Raw genomic sequence first — 18,856 nt, forward strand, 5'->3', positions numbered from 1 at the left:
CCAACTCTTCTCCGTTTCGCCATTGGAGAGTGGGGGTAAAAAGAAGTGAGCAAGAATCGATACGTGTTGGGAAAAATATTCAGACGACGTTTGTGCCGCGAACCCTTGAGCGAGTCGCCGTTTTTGCGCTCCAGCTGTTGATAAATTGGACCGGAAATCTGATTCTTGCGGGATGATGTCGTGGATTGATCACTGATATTTGGTTGATTGCGGTTTATTGTGACGATGGTGGATTGATTACTCTGCTTCGGAGTGAGTGAGAAGGGGGAAAGGGAGAGTCTTTTTTGTTTTTTTCTTTTAAATGGGGAAAGTGGGGGTGGGGTTGGCGGCGGGGTGTGCAGTGGCAGCGTGTGTAGTGGCGGCGGTGATGGTGGGGAGGAGGGTGAGGAGGAGGATGGGATGGAGGAGGGTTCTGAGGGTGGTGGAGGAGCTGGAGGAGGGCTGTGCCACCCCGGTGGGGAGGCTGCGCCAGGTTGTGGATGCAATGGCGGTTGAGATGCACGCGGGGCTTGCTTCAGAGGGAGGTTCGAAGCTCAAGATGCTCCTCACTTACGTTCATGATCTTCCCACTGGGTAAACCCTTCAATACTTTTGTATATCTCTCTTCATTGTATTATTGTTTTCATCGTGCTCCAAAATGCTGTTGCCAGTGTTTGATTTTGTTTTTTTTGTTTTTGTGCGTGGCATTGATTTTATTTGTATAAATGATGTGAAAATGTTCGACTTTTCTGTGTTTTTTATTGCTGTAATTTTTAGTAATTGTTAGTGATGTTATCGAATTTTTATGTGTTTGGTTAATGCTTGATTGTGTATCCTTCTTTCTGTCTGTTCCTAAGTTGGTATCACTTTGGTTTTTTTCAAGAATGGGATATAAATTGTTGTTTTCACCAAGTCATTTTTTTCTTTCCCCATTTGGGAATATGCTTGATTGCTCTGGTTTTTGCTATGCGCTGTTCTTTGTTGTTCTCTCTCTCTCTCTCTCTCTCTCTCTCTCTCTCTCTCTCTCTCTCTCTCTCTCTCTGTGTGTGTGTGTGGGTGTTTTGTTTTTTGTTTTAAATTAATAGTTTTTTGGTGTTAATAGCATTTCATTCATAATCTTCCTTTATTTTTTTAATTTTTTTAATATTTTAATTTGATTCGTGTTTTGGAGTTGTGATTGCTGGCTCTGCCCCCCACTTTTGTTCTTAGACAAGCTTAATTAGTTTGATGGCGTTGGATAGGATTGTATGCTAGGTTCTACAGTTTTATTTCGGGATAACCCACACCCATTAAATAATCTAGTTCAATATTCTCTGGTTCATAAAGGCTGTATTTCCTTTGCTGTAACTTTGGAATACTATCGTTTCAATACTATTGTGTTATTCGTTACTTGCCAAAGCGAAATTGTTGATAATATAAAGTGCTCGTCTGTATTGATATCGTTGGTTGTAATAACATATAGTTATATATTATTATTGTTACATCATTGCGATCATGATACTAATCTAATTCGTTTCAGTTGGCTTTAAGAAGCTTTCTTTAGGGATAAACCGTTTAATTTTTAAATGCTTTATGAAGTTGCTTTGAAATTATTTTTGTTGCATACCTAAACTATGTTTTGTTAGTCGAAACCATCTGGCACTAATGGTTTTTGTTTTTAGATTTCTTCAATTCTATTGCTGTTGATCATTATTTTATTCTCTCATAAAATTTATAAGGTAAATTTTGTTACCTTTTTTTGTGTGTATCTCTTCGTTGCTTGTATTTTCCTATTTTTTTTTCCAATTATGATGAAAAACAAAATAATTTTCATTTGTGTCGAATGGCTATTTTGTTAGTGCTAAGTTTCATGGTGCTTATACATGCATCTGTTACAAATCAACAGCTAAAATTTTCAGCAATATAACTGTTCAATCTTCTTTTAGTGTCCTAATTGTGTATTCAAATCTCTGTTGCTGTTGATAAAATTAGAAAGCTTTTCCTTTTTGTTTCTTAAGTTCAGCGTTGCTTGTTAAGTTCAATCTTACATTATTTCTCCAGGAATGAGAAAGGGACCTTTTATGCTCTACATCTTGGTGGTACCAACTTTCGAGTCTTGCGGGTTCAGCTAGGAGGCCAAAGGTCTGCTATTATTGGACACGACGTAGATCGACAACCCATTCCTGAGCCTTTGATGACTAGTACAAGTGAGGTAGGAAAGTTTAGGCAATTTTTTTTTTCTGTTCAGGGTAAATTGAGAATTGAGACAGCCATTTTTCTTCATTGTGGTTTTCCTCTATCAGGAGCTTTTTGATTTCATAGCCACGTCATTGAAGGTTTTTGTTGGAAAGGGAGATAACGTTTCTGAGCTTTCAAAAATGGGAAAGAGGGAACTGGGCTTCACATTTTCATTTCCAGTGAAACAAATTTCTTTTTCGTCAGGACTTCTAATCAAATGGACGAAAGGATTCGCTATAGAAGACACGGTTAGTTAAAGATGTTTGCTTCTTTGTGTTGGTTCTAGTTATCTTTCCTAATGAGTGGAAGATGATAAGTAGTTTTGGGTGGGGAGATTGGGGGGAAGGAATTTATTCTAAAGTAACCAGTCATTATTAAATATGTGTCAAAATGCCATTTTATTCAGTTCTCTTATTGTCCACGTAAAATTCTACTCTGCTTTTCCTTTTTATTCCTTCATCCAACTTGCCTTTGTACATCGCGACAATAGATTTTATTGAGAATCAATGGATTTCTGAAAGCAATGTACTTGTTGCCATATAATTGGTCTCAATTCTACCTGCTTCAAAGTGACATTACTCCAACAAACCGATGTCATTCTTGGTTAAATCTGTCAGTCAAGCTAGTTCGTTCTAAGAGAATATATGGTCATTTTTCTTATATTAAAGTAGAATAATTATATTTTTGCCTTAAATTCATTGATATGAACGTAGATATCAATTATATCTTTGTGTACTATTTCATGCTTGCTTTTAGATTGGAAGAGATGTTTCCCAGTGCCTACAGCATGCATTGTCTCGGAAAGGACTGGATATTCAAGTGACTGCACTTGTAAGTTTTTTGTTCGATCCTAATAGAGTTATAGCCTCATACAGTATAAATGAAGGTATATACTCATTCATATGATGAAATGCTGCAGTTTTCTTCATTTAGTTTTACATTTCATGTTTAGCGTAAAAGAGTTAATCTAATTATTTCCTCTAGTTGGTATTGGTTTTTAGCTGATGTGAATAATTGCTTTTTTCTTTTCTTTTGTTTTTCTTTAGTCCTCTGGTATTGGTTTTTAGCTAATGTGAATAATTGCTTTTCCCCTTTTTTTTAGTCCTCAGTATTGACATCATATATCATGTGGGTTCATAATTCAACTCATTATTGATTCCCTCATAATTATATGAATGATTATTTCATCTCTTTTCGTGTTCATATATGGTGTATCAATCAATGTTTCTTATTGTGTAAGTAGATAAATGATACCGTAGGGACCTTGGCTGTGGGTCATTACCATGATGAGGACACATTGGTCGCCGTGATTATCGGGACAGGTACCAATGCCTGTTATTTAGAAAGAGCAGATGCAATAATCAAGTGTCAAGGCGTCCTTACTGCTTCAAGAGACATGGTAGACTTTCCAAGTGTCGATTAAGTATTTTTCATGATTGATATAGACATATTTGCTTTCATTTTCTAGCGTATCTAATTTGCAACATTTTCTGAGATGTTGTTAGGTGGTCAACGTAGAATGGGGTAATTTTTGGTCATCACATTTGCCTAGAACATCATATGATATTGACTTGGATGCTGAGAGTCCTAACCCAAATGATCAGGTGATGATAATTCAACAGTTAATAAGTAACTTTTTGCTCATTAATTCGAGCTGGCGACTGATCAATGAAAAATATGCTATGCTATAGGGTTTTGAGAAAATGATATCAGGAATGTACCTAGGAGATGTTGTACGCAGAGTGATTCTACGGATGTCTCAGGAGTTTGATGTGTTTGGACCTGGTTCTTCGAAATTACACGTGCCCTTCATCTTGAGGTAATAGATCTCATTCTTGGTGCATTTAGTCTCAGTATTCAAATTCAACTTTATGTTTAAGCTGGTATTATCATTTTACATATTTATGTTTTAAACTGGTACGATAGTTTCTCTGTTTCATGTTTTTTTCTTTTATTCACTCCTTAAACTATTCCAGGACTCCATTAATGGCTGCCATGCACGAGGATGAATCCCCTGATTTAAGGGAGGTAGCCAGAGTCTTAAAAGACGTTTTGGAGGTTGAATGCTTACTCAATCTTTATTCTCATTTTACTTGCATCTTTCTGAAAAGATCCCAATTGCTTTGCCTTTCAGATCCCTGATGTTCCCCTTAATATTCGCAAGCTTATTGTAAAGGTATGCGATATAGTGACCTGCAGAGCAGCCAGATTGGCAGCAGCAGGAATTGTGGGAATACTGAAAAAGATTGGCCGCGATGGGAGTGGTGGAGTCACTAGTGGGAAAGTCAGACCCAAAGTGGGAAGCATCAAGATGAAAAGAACGGTGGTGGCGATTGAGGGGGGTTTATATACGAACTATACATTGTTCAGAGAGTATTTAAACGAGGCAATGGCACAAATATTAGGTGAGGATGTGGCTCCTTATGTCATAATTAAAGTGACTGAAGATGGATCAGGTATTGGTGCTGCCCTTTTAGCTGCATCTCATTCAGCATCCTCTGTTGAGGATACCGTTCTATAGTTGCTATATATACACACACATGTACAGCCTGGACCTCATCTCCTGTTATATTTAGTATATCTTCCCTTGCACTTGCTGGAAAGCTCGCTACGTATTTCGTGATGCATTTTCATGTTTCAAACAAGATTTTGAATTGCAAGATATGTGGTGAATTTCCAGCCATGTTATGGAAGATATCACACCAAGGATCAGGGGCGAATCAAAATGTGCATAGCCCCTTTATACTCGTGGGAACCATAAACTTATGGTGTACAGTTTGTAGTATATGTTTCATGATATATACTAGGTCGATCTCATAGGTTACATTGCTAGATAGATATGATGTAACTAAGGTCTGAAATATTGAATTCAATTCTATTTATTCGTTAATATATATTTTTTTACCGACTCGGGATTTGTAATTTTTAATGGTCGCTGGTTGATATTTTGATTGTTCCTGTGAGTCTAAAATCGAAAAATCGATTAGAAAGTCGAATGCCAAAAACAATCAAGATTTTACACAGTACTAAATTGGAAACTAGATGAGTTGTGGCTTAAAGAACCTCTCTTTTCCTAGGTAACGGTAAGATAAGATGTCAAATTTCTCCAACCAATGTTCAGTTTCATTTAATTTTTTGAATGAATTTGGTTCAGTTTTGATTTCGAAAGATCCTTGAACTGAAACTGAGGATTTCGATTTCTATGAAACCAAATATTGAAAAATCAAGAACCGAAAGACAATAGGTGGCCCACCAGGGTATTTTTCCTCAATAAACTCCTGACTCTGCCTCGGTTAGTTTAAAGCAGGGGATTCAAGATTTTGTGCCTCTTGAGTAAGATTTGAACATATCATATACGTCTGTTCCAAGATAATAATGGGCAGAAGCAATTAGAAATGTATATTTCCAATATGTAAAATCCAAAAATGAGATCTCGGTTTTCACTAACTTAACCAGTTTCAGACTCGTTGTTGAACATGTAAACATGCGAACTGCCATATTATTACAACCAAATCTAGTGCAATAACCGAGGTTGGACAATTCTTGGCTGTCGCTATGTTGTCTCTGATGTGAGCTGCCTCACGTTGTACTTGGCCAGTTCCTTGTACCTTTCGGCAACCCCGATTAAACATACAGTCTGAAAGAAATGAAGAACAAGCGTGTCAGCACATTTAGAAACAAGTGCATCCCCAAGTCTCAATGGATTTTGTTGCTTTGAATTGTGAGGAACATATACGAAAAACAGCTTCTAGCTTGTACAACAGCACTGTCGTCCAGTTAATGGGAAAGTACCAAATTCAAGTCCCCTCCCCAATTTACAATTTTTTTGGGTGGTTTAGACGAATCGATATAGAGATGCACTGGTTTTTGAATCCCGAAAAGAATGATTTCTTACCTTGACAATTTGGACCACTATACTCAAGTTGGGGCTGCCAAGATCGACTTTATGCGGTGGTGGGACAGATTTGGCAACTGCACCTATAATTTTAGCTCGATCAATGCCAGTGTTTGCGCGAGCTTCATAGAGAACTGCAAACTGCAGAGGAAATAGTTATTAAGATGGAGATTTACTTTGTAATGTTTGATTGAGGGTAAAAGTATACATTATATATCAACCTCAAAGAAGCAACTTAAACAAGCTAGATGACTGCCCTTTTGAATTTTCACTCGTTAATGAAATCTAGAACTGGTTACAATTGAGTACACAATGGTTCGGTACCTACAAAACGCAAAATGGCTAAAATCACTGGGTTGTGCGTTTACCTTAAGTGGGGTCTGAGTTTCTTCTGGAAAATACTTTTCGACCAGAGGTTTGATAGCTCTTCTGATTTCTTCATCTGATGCATAGCATGTAATTTCTATAGGAAGTACTCTTAACAAAAATCTGGTAAGAGAGAGCAGATTCTAAGCTCACTCATGCCAAATGTGAAAATAATAAATGAATGAAACAACGGGCATTCTAAAAAAACCCATTTTTATTCCCTCTAGAGGGAGAATCAGGAGGAAGCAACTTGTAAAATTCGGACCTTGACATATGTTTCCTGGTGGATGCAAGAGACGTCATCATGTGTTGAATGATATCTTTCGGACTAGGATCTCCATCTCTCTTGCGCATTTGTATGAAGGCAACGCCATTACAACCGGGGTCTAGTTTGGTAAAAAGCCTCTAATTTTTTAGAAAGAAACATTGTATCAATAGCAAAAGCATATGTTTTTCAAATTTCAACCAAAAAAAAACTCTGGCAGTCATTTTCCACTCACCTTGCCTTTGTCAGCCAACTCCGCTAGCTCAGCTTCAATTAGCTGATCAATAGATTTTTTTTCTACCTTGAGAGATGAGCCATTTCCAGATTCAGCTGTACCTGTTCGCACACATTGTTTCTTAACAGGAGGCACCACAGCTTCAGCCTCTTGATTGAGGTGATCCTCAGGCTTCTCTTCGATTTCTTGTGTTTTCTTCTCTAAAGATGCATCATCTTCATTCTGAGGTCCTGGCTCATCTCTCAAATCAACGTTTACTGCAGTGACAGGTTCATCTACATTATTTTTCTGCAATTCATCTCCATCCCCTTGACCATCATCTTCTGGGTCTTTATTCTCATCATCACCTTCATCGTCACTACTGGAAGAATCAGAGTATGAGAATTTGGTTACTTTGTTCAAAGGGTTAACTGATGGTTTCAGTTTCTCAACTTTTGACTCAATCCCCTCCACAACCTCTTCATAGAACTGCATCCAGAAACAACAAATTATAAAACTAACTATAACTAGCTTCAAAGAGAAGGCCGAGAAGAAAAACTAACAGATACAACAAACAAATCCAGGTAGTGGTAGATGACACATCCCGGAAAAACATAATTCCTACGTCAGGAATCAAGACTCAACAAATGATCTGGATATTTATTCGAGAGATGGTGACTTAAAATGTTTTTGGAGACTGACTGCGAGTTCTAAAACAAAGAGGTACCAGGTCTACCAACCATAAGGGCAACAAGAAAAGGACAGTAGAATCTAGATCACAAAACACCAATTAATTAAGCAAAGACAGTGAAGATAATTTGAGTCTCTAAAGCTTATGTTGAGTGAAGCAATAGGGTGCAGTAGAGAGATCATAATTTATGAGATGAAAACGAAAATCTTTAAAAGCAGATAAACTCAGAAAACAAGACTTCAATAATAACCACCCCGAACCCTCCTCCTAATAGCACCAAAACTTTAATATCATAACACCCACCACAATAATCGACATGGAAACAACAAAAAGCTTCAATCTTTAACACATCAAACAAAACAACTCCTCAAAACTTTGCCTTCTTCCTTTGTTCTCAAGGGAAAATATATACATACAGAGTCAATAACATTGATGGCTTCATTCGAGGCTTGGTGTTCCCTCCCACCATCACACGTTATGAAGAAACCCTGAACTCCTGGGCATAAAGGGTGAGCGCCCTTCTTCACTGGCCTCTGAAAAAAAACCACAAAAAAAGTTCAGCAAACCAATAAACAATCAACTTGGAACAAAATTCTGAAAGTGTAGTATCTTTTATCATGGGAAAAGAGATGAACAGAAACAGAGTACATTGTGAGGGAGGTAGTGCTTTCTTTTCTTGTTAATTTTGTTGGGGTGGCTGTTTGGCTTCGATTTATTCTCAGTCGCCATTGAAGAGCTGCGAAGGTAAATTGCAGAGGTTGCCGAGATACGTCTTGAATCTTGATGGCCTATTTTGGGCTCGAACTGTGGGCTCATGTCCCAATTTTTAGAAGTTCTGTTTCGGCCCAAATTGTATTGGGCCCACTCTAACTTTTTTGCTATTTGGATTTGCACTTGAACTAACATTATTATTATTTTTTTTATGTGGAAACCCGCGGCCGCTACTTTTTGGTGCGCTCTGGGTAAACCCCGGACTAACGCACTACGCTAGTCAGGTGAACCACACTGGGCAAACCATGTGTGACAGACTAGTCCAAAAAATTGTTGGTAGGAGGAATCAAACTTCTGACCTCTGGCCAAAAGTTCACCTACTCTATTGGACACCCCCTTTGGGGCACTAACACTAACTCTTATTTTCTGAAGATGTGGAGAAGCATACCAAATTTAATATTTAAGTTTTATTTAAACTAGTACTCGCGCGTGCTGTTATTTTTTTTTAACTAAAAATAAAAATAATAAATAGTGAAATAAAAAAATGACATTATTATAAATAAATATCCAAAAAAAAATATAATGAAAGTGACATTTTCGTAAATAATTAGTTATCAATGAACAAAATAAAATAAAATTTTGGTAATTAAATATATACTAAAGGACAAACAAATAAAGGAATTGGAAGTATTTGTGGTCATTTTGTTGTTTAGATAGTATAGATGATATCCTCCACTTTACAGTTTGTTTTTAGCGGCTAATTATTATTTTTAGTTAGTTTTTTTATATAAAACTATGAACAATTATATTGAAAGTATTTGTGGTCATTTGTTGTTTATAATTATTTTATATTCAGTCGAGATTTTTATCGTTTATATTGTCAAAATTCAATTTTAATATGTATTCCTTTTCGAATTCATTCACGTTATCTGGTTTACTTTGTAACATCTCTTTGTTTTTTCAATCAACTATCGCTTTTTGCTACATGTCCATAATACATATTTCATTATCATTATCATTCTCATATATGGTTCTCATGCTAAGAGTCTGAATTGAAGAATTTAAATGAATTTGATTTCAAATCTACACCTCAAATCCATTGTATATATTGGGTGCAGATTAGAGTTAGATTTGAAATCTCTTATGTTAACCAAGTGCATTTTTTTTCCCTTCAATTTCAATTCTCAATCTATTAATTTCAAATTTAATGGATTTCAAATGCATTGATTTGAAATTTCCTTACAAATCAAAATCCATTGATCCAAAACCAACCTGCTGTCATGTCCGCCTCCACTTTCATGTATCCATAGACAGTATGTCTTTAGATTCTAGACTGTTTCGAACAAGACACAGAGGAACTCTGCAACAAATGTTATCAGATGGTCTGTGCAATTCCAAAATCTCATGGCAAAATTGTCAAAGAAAAAAAGAACAATATTACATTAACATTAAACCAAAAAGAGGAGAAAATTTCAAAAAAGCCAATACAAGACATTGCTCGCTTACTTGCATGTTTCATCTCAGATTAAAACTAACAATAAGTTGAATCTTATAATGGGGTCGGATTATGAATTTTTCAAAGCCGACAACGCATCTTTCGTCGCTGCTGAGATAACTGCGTCTGAAGCATTCGGCAGGTAGTAGTATTTTCCTGGATATTCGATAACCATATCTCATGAAAAATTTCGTTATAATGCCGAAATATAGAATATGATCCCAGAATTAAGATTTACAGACCTTGAGCAACTCTTGCAATTTCTTTGGCAAAACCGGTTGAAACGAACTTGTTTTCTGTATCAATGATTAGAAGTGACATCCCTGCTTTATAAATCTTCCCAGCAACTTCAAGAATCTCATCCTAAAACAATATTAACAAATTTATCAAATTTGGAAACTGTAAAATTCGTGAGTACTCTAAAATGGGTAAACTTGAGATCCACCTTCAATTCTTGAGCGGAGGGTCTAGGCATATCAGCAGCAGCAGCAGCTTCAGGATCCGTGGATCTCTTTAGCGATATGTTGGCCCTTCCATCAGTTATTGCCACGATCATTACACGTCCGACATCACCGCTCTTCTCTGCATTCATTCCAACTCTGACAGCCTGAGGGAATTTTAACAGAGAGTTTGAAAGTTCATATAATAATGCTAGAAAAAATGATGTGAACAGATATATAAATGCAACTTTCATACCGTGGTAAGGCCATGGGCAAGAGGAGAACCTCCACCACATGGAAGCCTCTCAAGACGCTTCCTAGCCATGGCGATTGACCTCGAAGGAGGCAGGAGAACTTCTGCAGCATCCCCACGGAAGGGAATGATAGATACCTGTTCAAGTATATTCCAACATCAATTTACCATATCAGAATTCTTGTTAGGTTCTACGTGATCTTCATCGAACAACCCTTAAAGTAAAAGGAGAGTAGAATCTCAATCGGGGTTGCAAAACGAGTTTAATAAAGCCGGGTGTCTAAATCATTTATAACTTCAAGTCTGTGTTGGACAGAAACCTAAACTGAAGCTTTGTTTATTGCAGTTGCTATCAGACGATGATCAACACATTATTTGAGAAAAAGCGAGAAACCCAGCTCAAGAACCATCATCACGCAAATTATGATTTACTGGTGATTTAGATTACTAAAGAGGAGTAAAAAGAGGATTTCAAATAATGATATATGAACTAAGCTTGATATTTCAAATTATAAATTTAAAGATTACATTAACTAATAAAAACTCAGGGTAGCTTTTGAGAAATCATATTTAACCAGGGATTGACACATGTAAATTCATGTCCTTTCGAGCTAAAGCTCCTGCAGTTTCCAAACCGAATTGATATCATGCCACCCTAGTCTTAATAGCCTCTCTACCATAAGATATTCGGGGTATCGGGGTTCTGCCAATACACAGTCCAGTAACAGAACGTAACAAAATGAAAGGAAATCGCTCTTGTAAATTAAGGAGATAAGCATTATGAATATTTAGGCATTACTTCAGCTCCCCAAGACTGAAAATAGACAAAAGATCATTGCCAAAAGCCCAAAACTCTAAGGTCATGATTGATATACATTGGAATGGAAAAAAGAATGAGAATGAAATGAACTTTGAAATTAAATAAGAATGAGAATGAAATGGTAGTTCTACTCCCCAGTGATTGATATTTGGTGATGGAAGAAACAAAAAAGAAATAGAATGAAATTATTTTTAATAATCAAATAATTTTTACCTAAAATTCAAAATAATAGCTACTCAAGAAGTTTTGTTATTAAAGTGATTATTATTATTAAATAATAAAATAATAATTATTGATGTTTTATTAAGTACTATAAAATTATTGTTATTAAGTTTACTTAAATAATCTAAATCTATATCCTAAGGTTGCGTTTACTTGCTATGATAAGTATATGATTATATTAATAATCTTATCAATCTCATGTTTACTTGCTTTTTTAGGGCCCGTATTAACTCATAAAACTCATCCTTATTTACCTAATTTAAACTTTAAACCTTAATGATTTGTCACAAATAAATGGTGTGATAAATAATCATTTTAACTAATTATGTTTCCAATTGAAAAAAATTACATCAATGTCCTTTATTTCCCAAAAAAATAATACATGAAAACCCCATTTAAAAAAATTATAAAACATGAATATAAATTTCAAATACTTGAAGATACGTTTAATACATTTCATTTGATTTTAATATATGAAAAATCCATTTTAAAATTATAAAAGATGAATAAAAAATCTAATAATTTAAGATATGATTATCCTTATTCATGGAAAACTTTTTTTAACTCAATTTATTAATTTTTTGTTTTAAAAAATAATTAATATTTATACTAAATAATTTTGGATTAAAATAATTTACATGTGGATTAATAATAATGTACATTATTCAATAAAAATCACAATCTTAATTTTACAAATACAAACTAAAAATAAGAATATATATTATAAGTAAAGTGCAAAATTGTAGCTCGTCACTTAATCAGAATATCAATCACCAAATTGATCCATCAAAGTAAACATGTGATTGTTTATCCATCATTATTCAGCATCCTATAAAATTAGTTTAATAGTCTTAACATTATTTATCTATATATAATTAATCTCACTAAGTAAACATAGCCTAATGATATTAATAATAATAAATATTATTTTATTATTATTATTATTGTAAAAATATTATTAATAATAAATAAATCATACTAATAAATAATATTAAATAGTAATAATATTTATTATATAATAATAAATAAATATTTATTATGTATATATAATATTATAATAATTATTTATTACTATTATCATTATTATTAAAATATATGTTTAGAAACTAATATTGAAATTTTGTTTTGTAAAAATATAAGAATGGAAAGTGGGACCATTCCCTCCAATGGACCAAACATGGGCACAGGCAACAAGATGTGAATGTGCTAGCCGCGCATGCCTCTAAGAATCAATTCAATCTCACGAGATATCATCACGAGGTGACAACTCATTCCTTCCCATTCTAAAAAAATGTCAATATCAGTTTTCACATAGTTTGCTTGTTCCATCATAGTGTGGAATCTAAACCAACATATACTCAGGGAATTTAAGCTACAAATGGAGGACAAATCAAGGGGATTGCAAACCTAATTCAGGTACAAATATAAAGACAAATTTCGAAATCGATTTAAACTGATTATAATGTGTTTACTAGAAAATCTTTTATTTTTTCTCATTCATCTAGTACCAATTTTATTTCCTTTTTTAACTCTATGTAATAAGGCCATAAATAGGCTACATTATTTCATTGAGAAGGCAAAAGGCAGAATTATGATTATGAGTATAAATGAAAAAGTCCTTTCTTTCACTCTCCGTTTTTCATTCCTCCCCTCTACTCTTTTTCTTTCCTCGTAACTTCTCCACATCTACTCGTATAAAACATGGCAGAAAATTTGGGATATATATACCACGTTCAAAACTAACCTGATCTCTACTCGTATAACTCTCAGCAAGTAATTTCAGCGCTGCGCCTTTAGCATTTTGCATTCTGTTCAACGCCATACTTCCACTTGCATCAACAACAAATATAACCTGCCACATATAAAGAGGTTGCAGGTTTACTACACTGAAGCTGACATAATATGGAACTTAAATACTGAAAATTGACAGCAATCGACTAGAACACTACCAATGCCCCTGCTTTTCGAGCCATTCTTTTAGCTCTCATGTCTGTCTTCTCCACAAACACTTTCCTAATTTTTTGAACATCCTTCTCTCTCCGCAACTTTTGATATGGTGCTGCCGCTCTAAGGGTTGCATCAACAGCCAACCTCTTTACAGGCCCCTGGTCATGAATGGAAAACTTTATCAGAAAAGTTCACATAAAAGCAGACCTCACAGAACAACCTATCCTATTCTTAGCCAGTGAGCTAGCTAGGGAATGTAAGAAGATTTCTTTGAAAAGGACACCAGCATTCATAATCGGCCGCAGCTTTCATTACCCTCTCAATGTGTAAGATGCTTTTGGAGGGTCCACACATAAGAAGAAGAAAGGATATCTGACCTTTGGAAGCATTGGCTTAATATATCTCCCTCTGTCCTCGGAAAATATAACGTTTTTCGCTCTCCCAGCTTTTCCTCGTCGTCTTTGCGCCTGTTGCGCAAAGAAGAGAAGTTTCTCATCCACCAAACCCCCTTCAGCATCGAAGATGAACTCTTCAGGTATTTGTTCCTGTTGCTGCTCATTCTCTTCATCCTTGTCATCATCCTGTTATAAAAAGGGCATGATCAGTCCATAAGGAAATACAAAATCATTCCATTCGGGAGGAAGGTTACTCCTTTCCTGAGGTCACACAGTTGGTAATGAGAAGAGCCAGATTTGGAAGGAAAAAAGAAAAAAGAAGAGTATAAGAAAAGAAGTTAAAATTTTTAAAATGAAGTGAATATTTGAATAAACCTCTTGATCTTCCTCTTCATTCTGCTCTTCTGCAGAATCTTGACTTTGCGGAGGAGGAGGGGGAGGAGGCTGCTGGTTTTGCTGATCAGGTGGACTTTCATTAATGATTGACCGTGGAAGTATGACCAATTCTACCTGTTAACAGTGATTGCCATGAATTCTCCAAAGGTGGTGCACTCATGAAAATAGCAACAATAACAAATATTTGAGATGAAATGTTTTATTTTAAAGATGCACACACGCAAGATAAAGGCCTGAGTGTCCATCTAATCAGCACTGATCTAAAGATAAAATGCTTAGTATACTGTAAAACTAGGTAGGATAAGTTGCATTTGATGAATGAGGGTCGTCTTTTCAACAAACGCTGCTTGTTCTTTTCCTTGTCTCGAATGATTTGAAACCATATCAAGAAACAAAACTTGTGGCAATCCAAAGGACAGACTTAAAAGGCATCTCAGATGTAAAACATATTTAGCTATCTATAAATTTCAAAAGTCCAGTGAACAGTTCAACTCATCTACATTGATCTTGGCACTCCTCTTAGAAGTTACTATTGCTGATACACATCAAAACAATTAAAGCAGAGGAATATGGTACTTAACAGCTTTCTTCAGGTCCTCTACACCAACTTTTTCACGTCCATCAAGAGCAGCTAGACATCTAGCCACTCGTGCAGCGTACAATTCAGCTCTGTGCCCCTGCACTTACACAAAAGATGTTCAAATAACACCACAAGGCTCATTGCGGAATAGAGGAATCAGTGTTTTTAAAAAAAAAATGAATATCTGATAACAGTATCACTTCATAAGTAATTATAGCGTTAGCATATCCCTTCATCACATATTTGCATCAAGTAACTTGGTGAAAGTGTGCTGGCGTCAAGCATATATGATATGCATCAAGATGGTTCTTTACACACTGTGGTAAATTTATATGTTAAAAAAATTTAAAACCATTAAAATTCTAGCATCCTGACATGATCGATAAAAACAAGTGGGAATCATACAAAGAAAAAAATATAAGTATAAAACTTTGATGATAAATAAACAGGTCTCTCTTTAAATTTGAAGCATGTAACTTGAAATTCACCAACCCCAGAGAAAAAAATTGGAGAAAAAAGTAGAGAACCCGTGATAGCATAAGTGTGCTTCTTTTCGTCAAAAAAGCATGGAAAAACTCAATCATGATATAAGAAAGCAAACAATGGGAGGGTTTAACATTAAAAACCTGGCAACCGCCTCGGAGGGCTTCCAGAACAAGGTACTTTAATTGCTCCCTGCTGATAATCACATCCTTTAAATACTCTCTAGCCAAAATTATCTTCAGCAAATAAACAAAAAGACCTTCGTTCAGCTTCCAAATGATTAATTAAGAAGATTTCAGAATCATAGGCCATTATCTGCTATGAGGTATTTGTGCAACTAAATTTGTTTGACAGGATATACATAAATTGATTTATTTTGACATATAATATCTATAATATGATATCATTGTTATCCTTCATGTTTCTTTACAACCAAACCTGTGTCTTTGCTACGTCCATATCTTCCTCAACCCTTTTTAGCACTTCACGACTTTGTTCTTGAAACTGTGTAGCAATTTCAACAGCTGCAACACGATCTTCAAAACTCATTGGAAGATCTGCACTGCACAGTAATGATGACACAAGAGAATATACTACTTTGAAGGTGAATAATATTTGACGATATTAAAGAACTGAATAGTTAAGCCGGTGGTAAAACGTGGATACATGCTTTCCTATTTTGCAACTCATTAAGTTGCTTGGCTCTAAAATGAGGGTATCAAGTAAATACTAGAAAGAAATGTGCATAATGGTGTAAGCATGGCTAGGGAAACCCTGCCAATCCTTATTTGACTTGCCTCCTTTAAGGATCATAAGACTGGTTCCATTTTCCCACATGTTGCAGTTTGCAATTCATCAACTATAGATCCAGAGATCGTAGATGTAAACAATATATGTGCAAAGAAATGTTCAGTAAATGACTAATATTAATATTTGAAAAGAAATCAATTCTAAAATAATGTAAAAACCAATTTGAAATGAAATTGATGCTAAGTATTTGAGACCAAGCTCGGTTGGTTTCAATCACGTAGTTTACCAAAATTAATTCCAACTGCGGAAGATTTATAATTTAAAAAATCGGTAACAAGAATAGAAAAGTTGCATACTTGAAGCAACACGTGCCAAAACAAAGAGAAACTGCTAGACACGACTGCATGACAAAATGCACACATAAAGTAGACCACAAGTCATACCTCAGGTTTATTGATATACGGTCTAGAAGATGTTCCCGAACGGCACCCTCTTCAGGATTATAAGTAGCAATCAAAAGTGGTTTACATGGGTGTCGAAAACTGATACCTTCTCTCTCCACAATATTGACCCCCTCCGTCAAGACGTTTAGAAGCAAATTACTAATGCTTTCATCCAAAAGATTAATCTCATCAACATACAGCACTCCTCGATGGGCCTCGGCAAGAAGACCGGGCTGAAAAATTGTAGTTCCAGATTTCACAGATTCTTCAACATCAACAGACCCTATCAATCTATCCTCTGTAACTCCGAGAGGGATCTGCGAAACAGGTGCATGAGATTATACAAACTAGCATTTCTTATTTCAAACAATGTCTTCTGAGTAATTACCTGAACAAAAGGCGACCTGACTACTTGGGTCTTTATGTTTCCATCAGAGTCATAAACTACTTTGTCAGCTAGGCCATCTTCCCACCTTCAAATTTCATGCGATGAATTTAAAAAAAACACATAGCTTCATTATCTCCAATAAAATGAGAAACAAAAACTAGAAAAAGTCCGTGCAAGCTCAGTTGTTGAACTAGCCCAGAATGCAACTGAATGTAGAAATAGTTCCAACTCATCAAGTTCGCATTTGCAAAGCATGAGACATTATTGACAATATAACTTCTGGATAACGCATACAATCTATCGAAGCCAAATCAGTAAGCCTCACTCTTCAGGTTTAGCTGGGTCAGAATTTGCAAATGATCCAGCAACTACTTCAATAGGTGGAAGAATAGCATGCAAGCCACGCGCCATCACTGTTTTGGCTGTTCCTCTCTTTCCAGAGATTGCTATTCCTCCTATCTCACGGTCTATAGCCCCGAGTAAAAGAGCAGTCTTAATAGCATCCTGTAAAGAAAATCCACTTTCAAAGGTCTACAAAATAGACAAGTCATCTCTAATTAACTAAGTTTTAACTTGTCCTCTGAAAACACCACTGGAGTGATGAACATGTAGACAACTGATTTAGAGAATGAGTTGAACAAAAGTGTGACAGCTGATAAGAAAGCAAAGACACTTGCTCCCTTCATGTTAAATAAACTATCCCGCATTCTTGGTGCCAGGAAACAAACACATAAGGGAATAGTAAATAGAATAAAAGCAGAAATAAATTTAAAAAAATATATTCTAAATCATCATGGAAGAATTATTGGGCATTTCTAAAACATATGTACAGCAAACACTAGTCCCAATCCGCTGCCACGCATTGAGAAAATTTCATAGCAGTAGAATCCACCTGTTCCGGCAACGCAGAATTCGAGGCTAGATACTCCAACACTTAACGAAATCACACCAAGATCCCGCATTTAGCCTACACACTAGGAGCAGGGAGGAGATTGTTACCTGGCCAACAACAGCAGCCAAAGGGAAGAATTGCCTGCCATATTCACTGGGAGTGGAGCTTTCTTCCTTATTCTTTGATGGCGCCACGCCCACTGCTCCATTGCCGGAATCAAGAGTGGCAGTGGCTTCAACACACAGCCTCCTACCTTTTCTGCGTAAAGAATACACTCTCGGCCTCACAGAATGAGCAAAAACAGGAAATGGATTCAACGGGTTCGAATATTTCAGAATTGTAAAGGACTTAGGCGAAGAAATAGATGGATTAATGGGTGCACTGATCGCCATTGCAAAGAATCATCAACCGAGAACATGAAACTCAACAGGTTGAGAATATCTGGCGCTTCTTATCGCTTGATATTAGTCATCTTATCTTTAAACTAAAGTCGCGTTTTATGAAAACCTGTAGAATAACTCGCAGTAGCGTTTTCAGTTTCTCCCCGTAACCACTGTAATTATTTATATGATTAATTAAATCTTTTTAAAATTTTATTTTATCATCTAATGTGTAGTATGGTGAAACTATACCTAGAAAAATAACATTTGATGTATTTTAAAATTCTAAATTAGTTACTAGTATATAAAAAATTTATATTTCAATTCTTAGTCATATAGTGTAGATTTATTTATACCTCCTCTTTTCAAAATTTCGATTGATCGGATAAAATTTTCAAATTGTAGACTGTAAAATCGATTAATAATATTTGAGTGAAACAAATTTAAGTTGAAATGTAATCGAGTTTTTCAAATCAAGCATGATGATAACATGATAACTGTGAATACTATTGCATTGCATGTTAACAAAAGTTAGTTTGAGATTAGCAAGTATTCCCTCCAAAAATTTCTTAGTTTCTTAGTTAACCTAGTATCTGTTGTTATTCCTCCGATTTTGATATCAAACAATTTATAA

At 35.5% G+C, this 18,856-nt stretch overlaps 3 protein-coding genes across 3 annotated transcripts; 1 reads left to right on the forward strand and 2 right to left on the reverse strand.

Annotated features, from left to right (window-relative positions):
* LOC140880146 (hexokinase-3-like) lies at nucleotides 1-5,096 on the forward strand. The gene is made up of 9 exons (XM_073284315.1): nucleotides 1-573; nucleotides 2,020-2,170; nucleotides 2,262-2,444; nucleotides 2,953-3,027; nucleotides 3,440-3,595; nucleotides 3,702-3,800; nucleotides 3,888-4,015; nucleotides 4,173-4,254; nucleotides 4,331-5,096. The coding sequence occupies exons 1-9, from the start codon at nucleotides 302-304 to the stop codon at nucleotides 4,715-4,717; spliced, it is 1,533 nt and encodes a 510-aa protein (XP_073140416.1). The 5' UTR covers nucleotides 1-301; the 3' UTR covers nucleotides 4,718-5,096.
* Nucleotides 5,097-5,546: 450 nt separating this feature from the next.
* LOC140884413 (uncharacterized) lies at nucleotides 5,547-8,488 on the reverse strand. Its single transcript, XM_073291166.1, has 7 exons — nucleotides 8,276-8,488; nucleotides 8,044-8,160; nucleotides 6,958-7,425; nucleotides 6,723-6,862; nucleotides 6,460-6,580; nucleotides 6,092-6,232; nucleotides 5,547-5,833 (listed from the first exon to the last, which is right to left on the reverse strand). Exons 1-7 carry the CDS (start codon nucleotides 8,441-8,443, stop codon nucleotides 5,750-5,752), a joined length of 1,239 nt encoding a protein of 412 aa, XP_073147267.1. The 5' UTR covers nucleotides 8,444-8,488; the 3' UTR covers nucleotides 5,547-5,749.
* Nucleotides 8,489-9,696: 1,208 nt separating this feature from the next.
* On the reverse strand, nucleotides 9,697-18,288 carry LOC140880147 (magnesium-chelatase subunit ChlD, chloroplastic). Its single transcript, XM_073284317.1, has 15 exons — nucleotides 17,950-18,288; nucleotides 17,276-17,454; nucleotides 16,951-17,035; nucleotides 16,563-16,879; nucleotides 15,808-15,931; nucleotides 15,513-15,605; nucleotides 14,888-14,983; nucleotides 14,286-14,420; nucleotides 13,893-14,096; nucleotides 13,518-13,673; nucleotides 13,313-13,420; nucleotides 10,530-10,664; nucleotides 10,279-10,440; nucleotides 10,076-10,196; nucleotides 9,697-9,989 (listed from the first exon to the last, which is right to left on the reverse strand). The coding sequence occupies exons 1-15, from the start codon at nucleotides 18,232-18,234 to the stop codon at nucleotides 9,904-9,906; spliced, it is 2,286 nt and encodes a 761-aa protein (XP_073140418.1). The 5' UTR covers nucleotides 18,235-18,288; the 3' UTR covers nucleotides 9,697-9,903.
* Nucleotides 18,289-18,856: the final 568 nt, after the last annotated feature.

The sequence above is a fragment of the Henckelia pumila genome, chromosome 2 (genome assembly GCF_033568475.1).
Source record: "Henckelia pumila isolate YLH828 chromosome 2, ASM3356847v2, whole genome shotgun sequence".
Taxonomy (NCBI): domain Eukaryota; kingdom Viridiplantae; phylum Streptophyta; class Magnoliopsida; order Lamiales; family Gesneriaceae; genus Henckelia; species Henckelia pumila.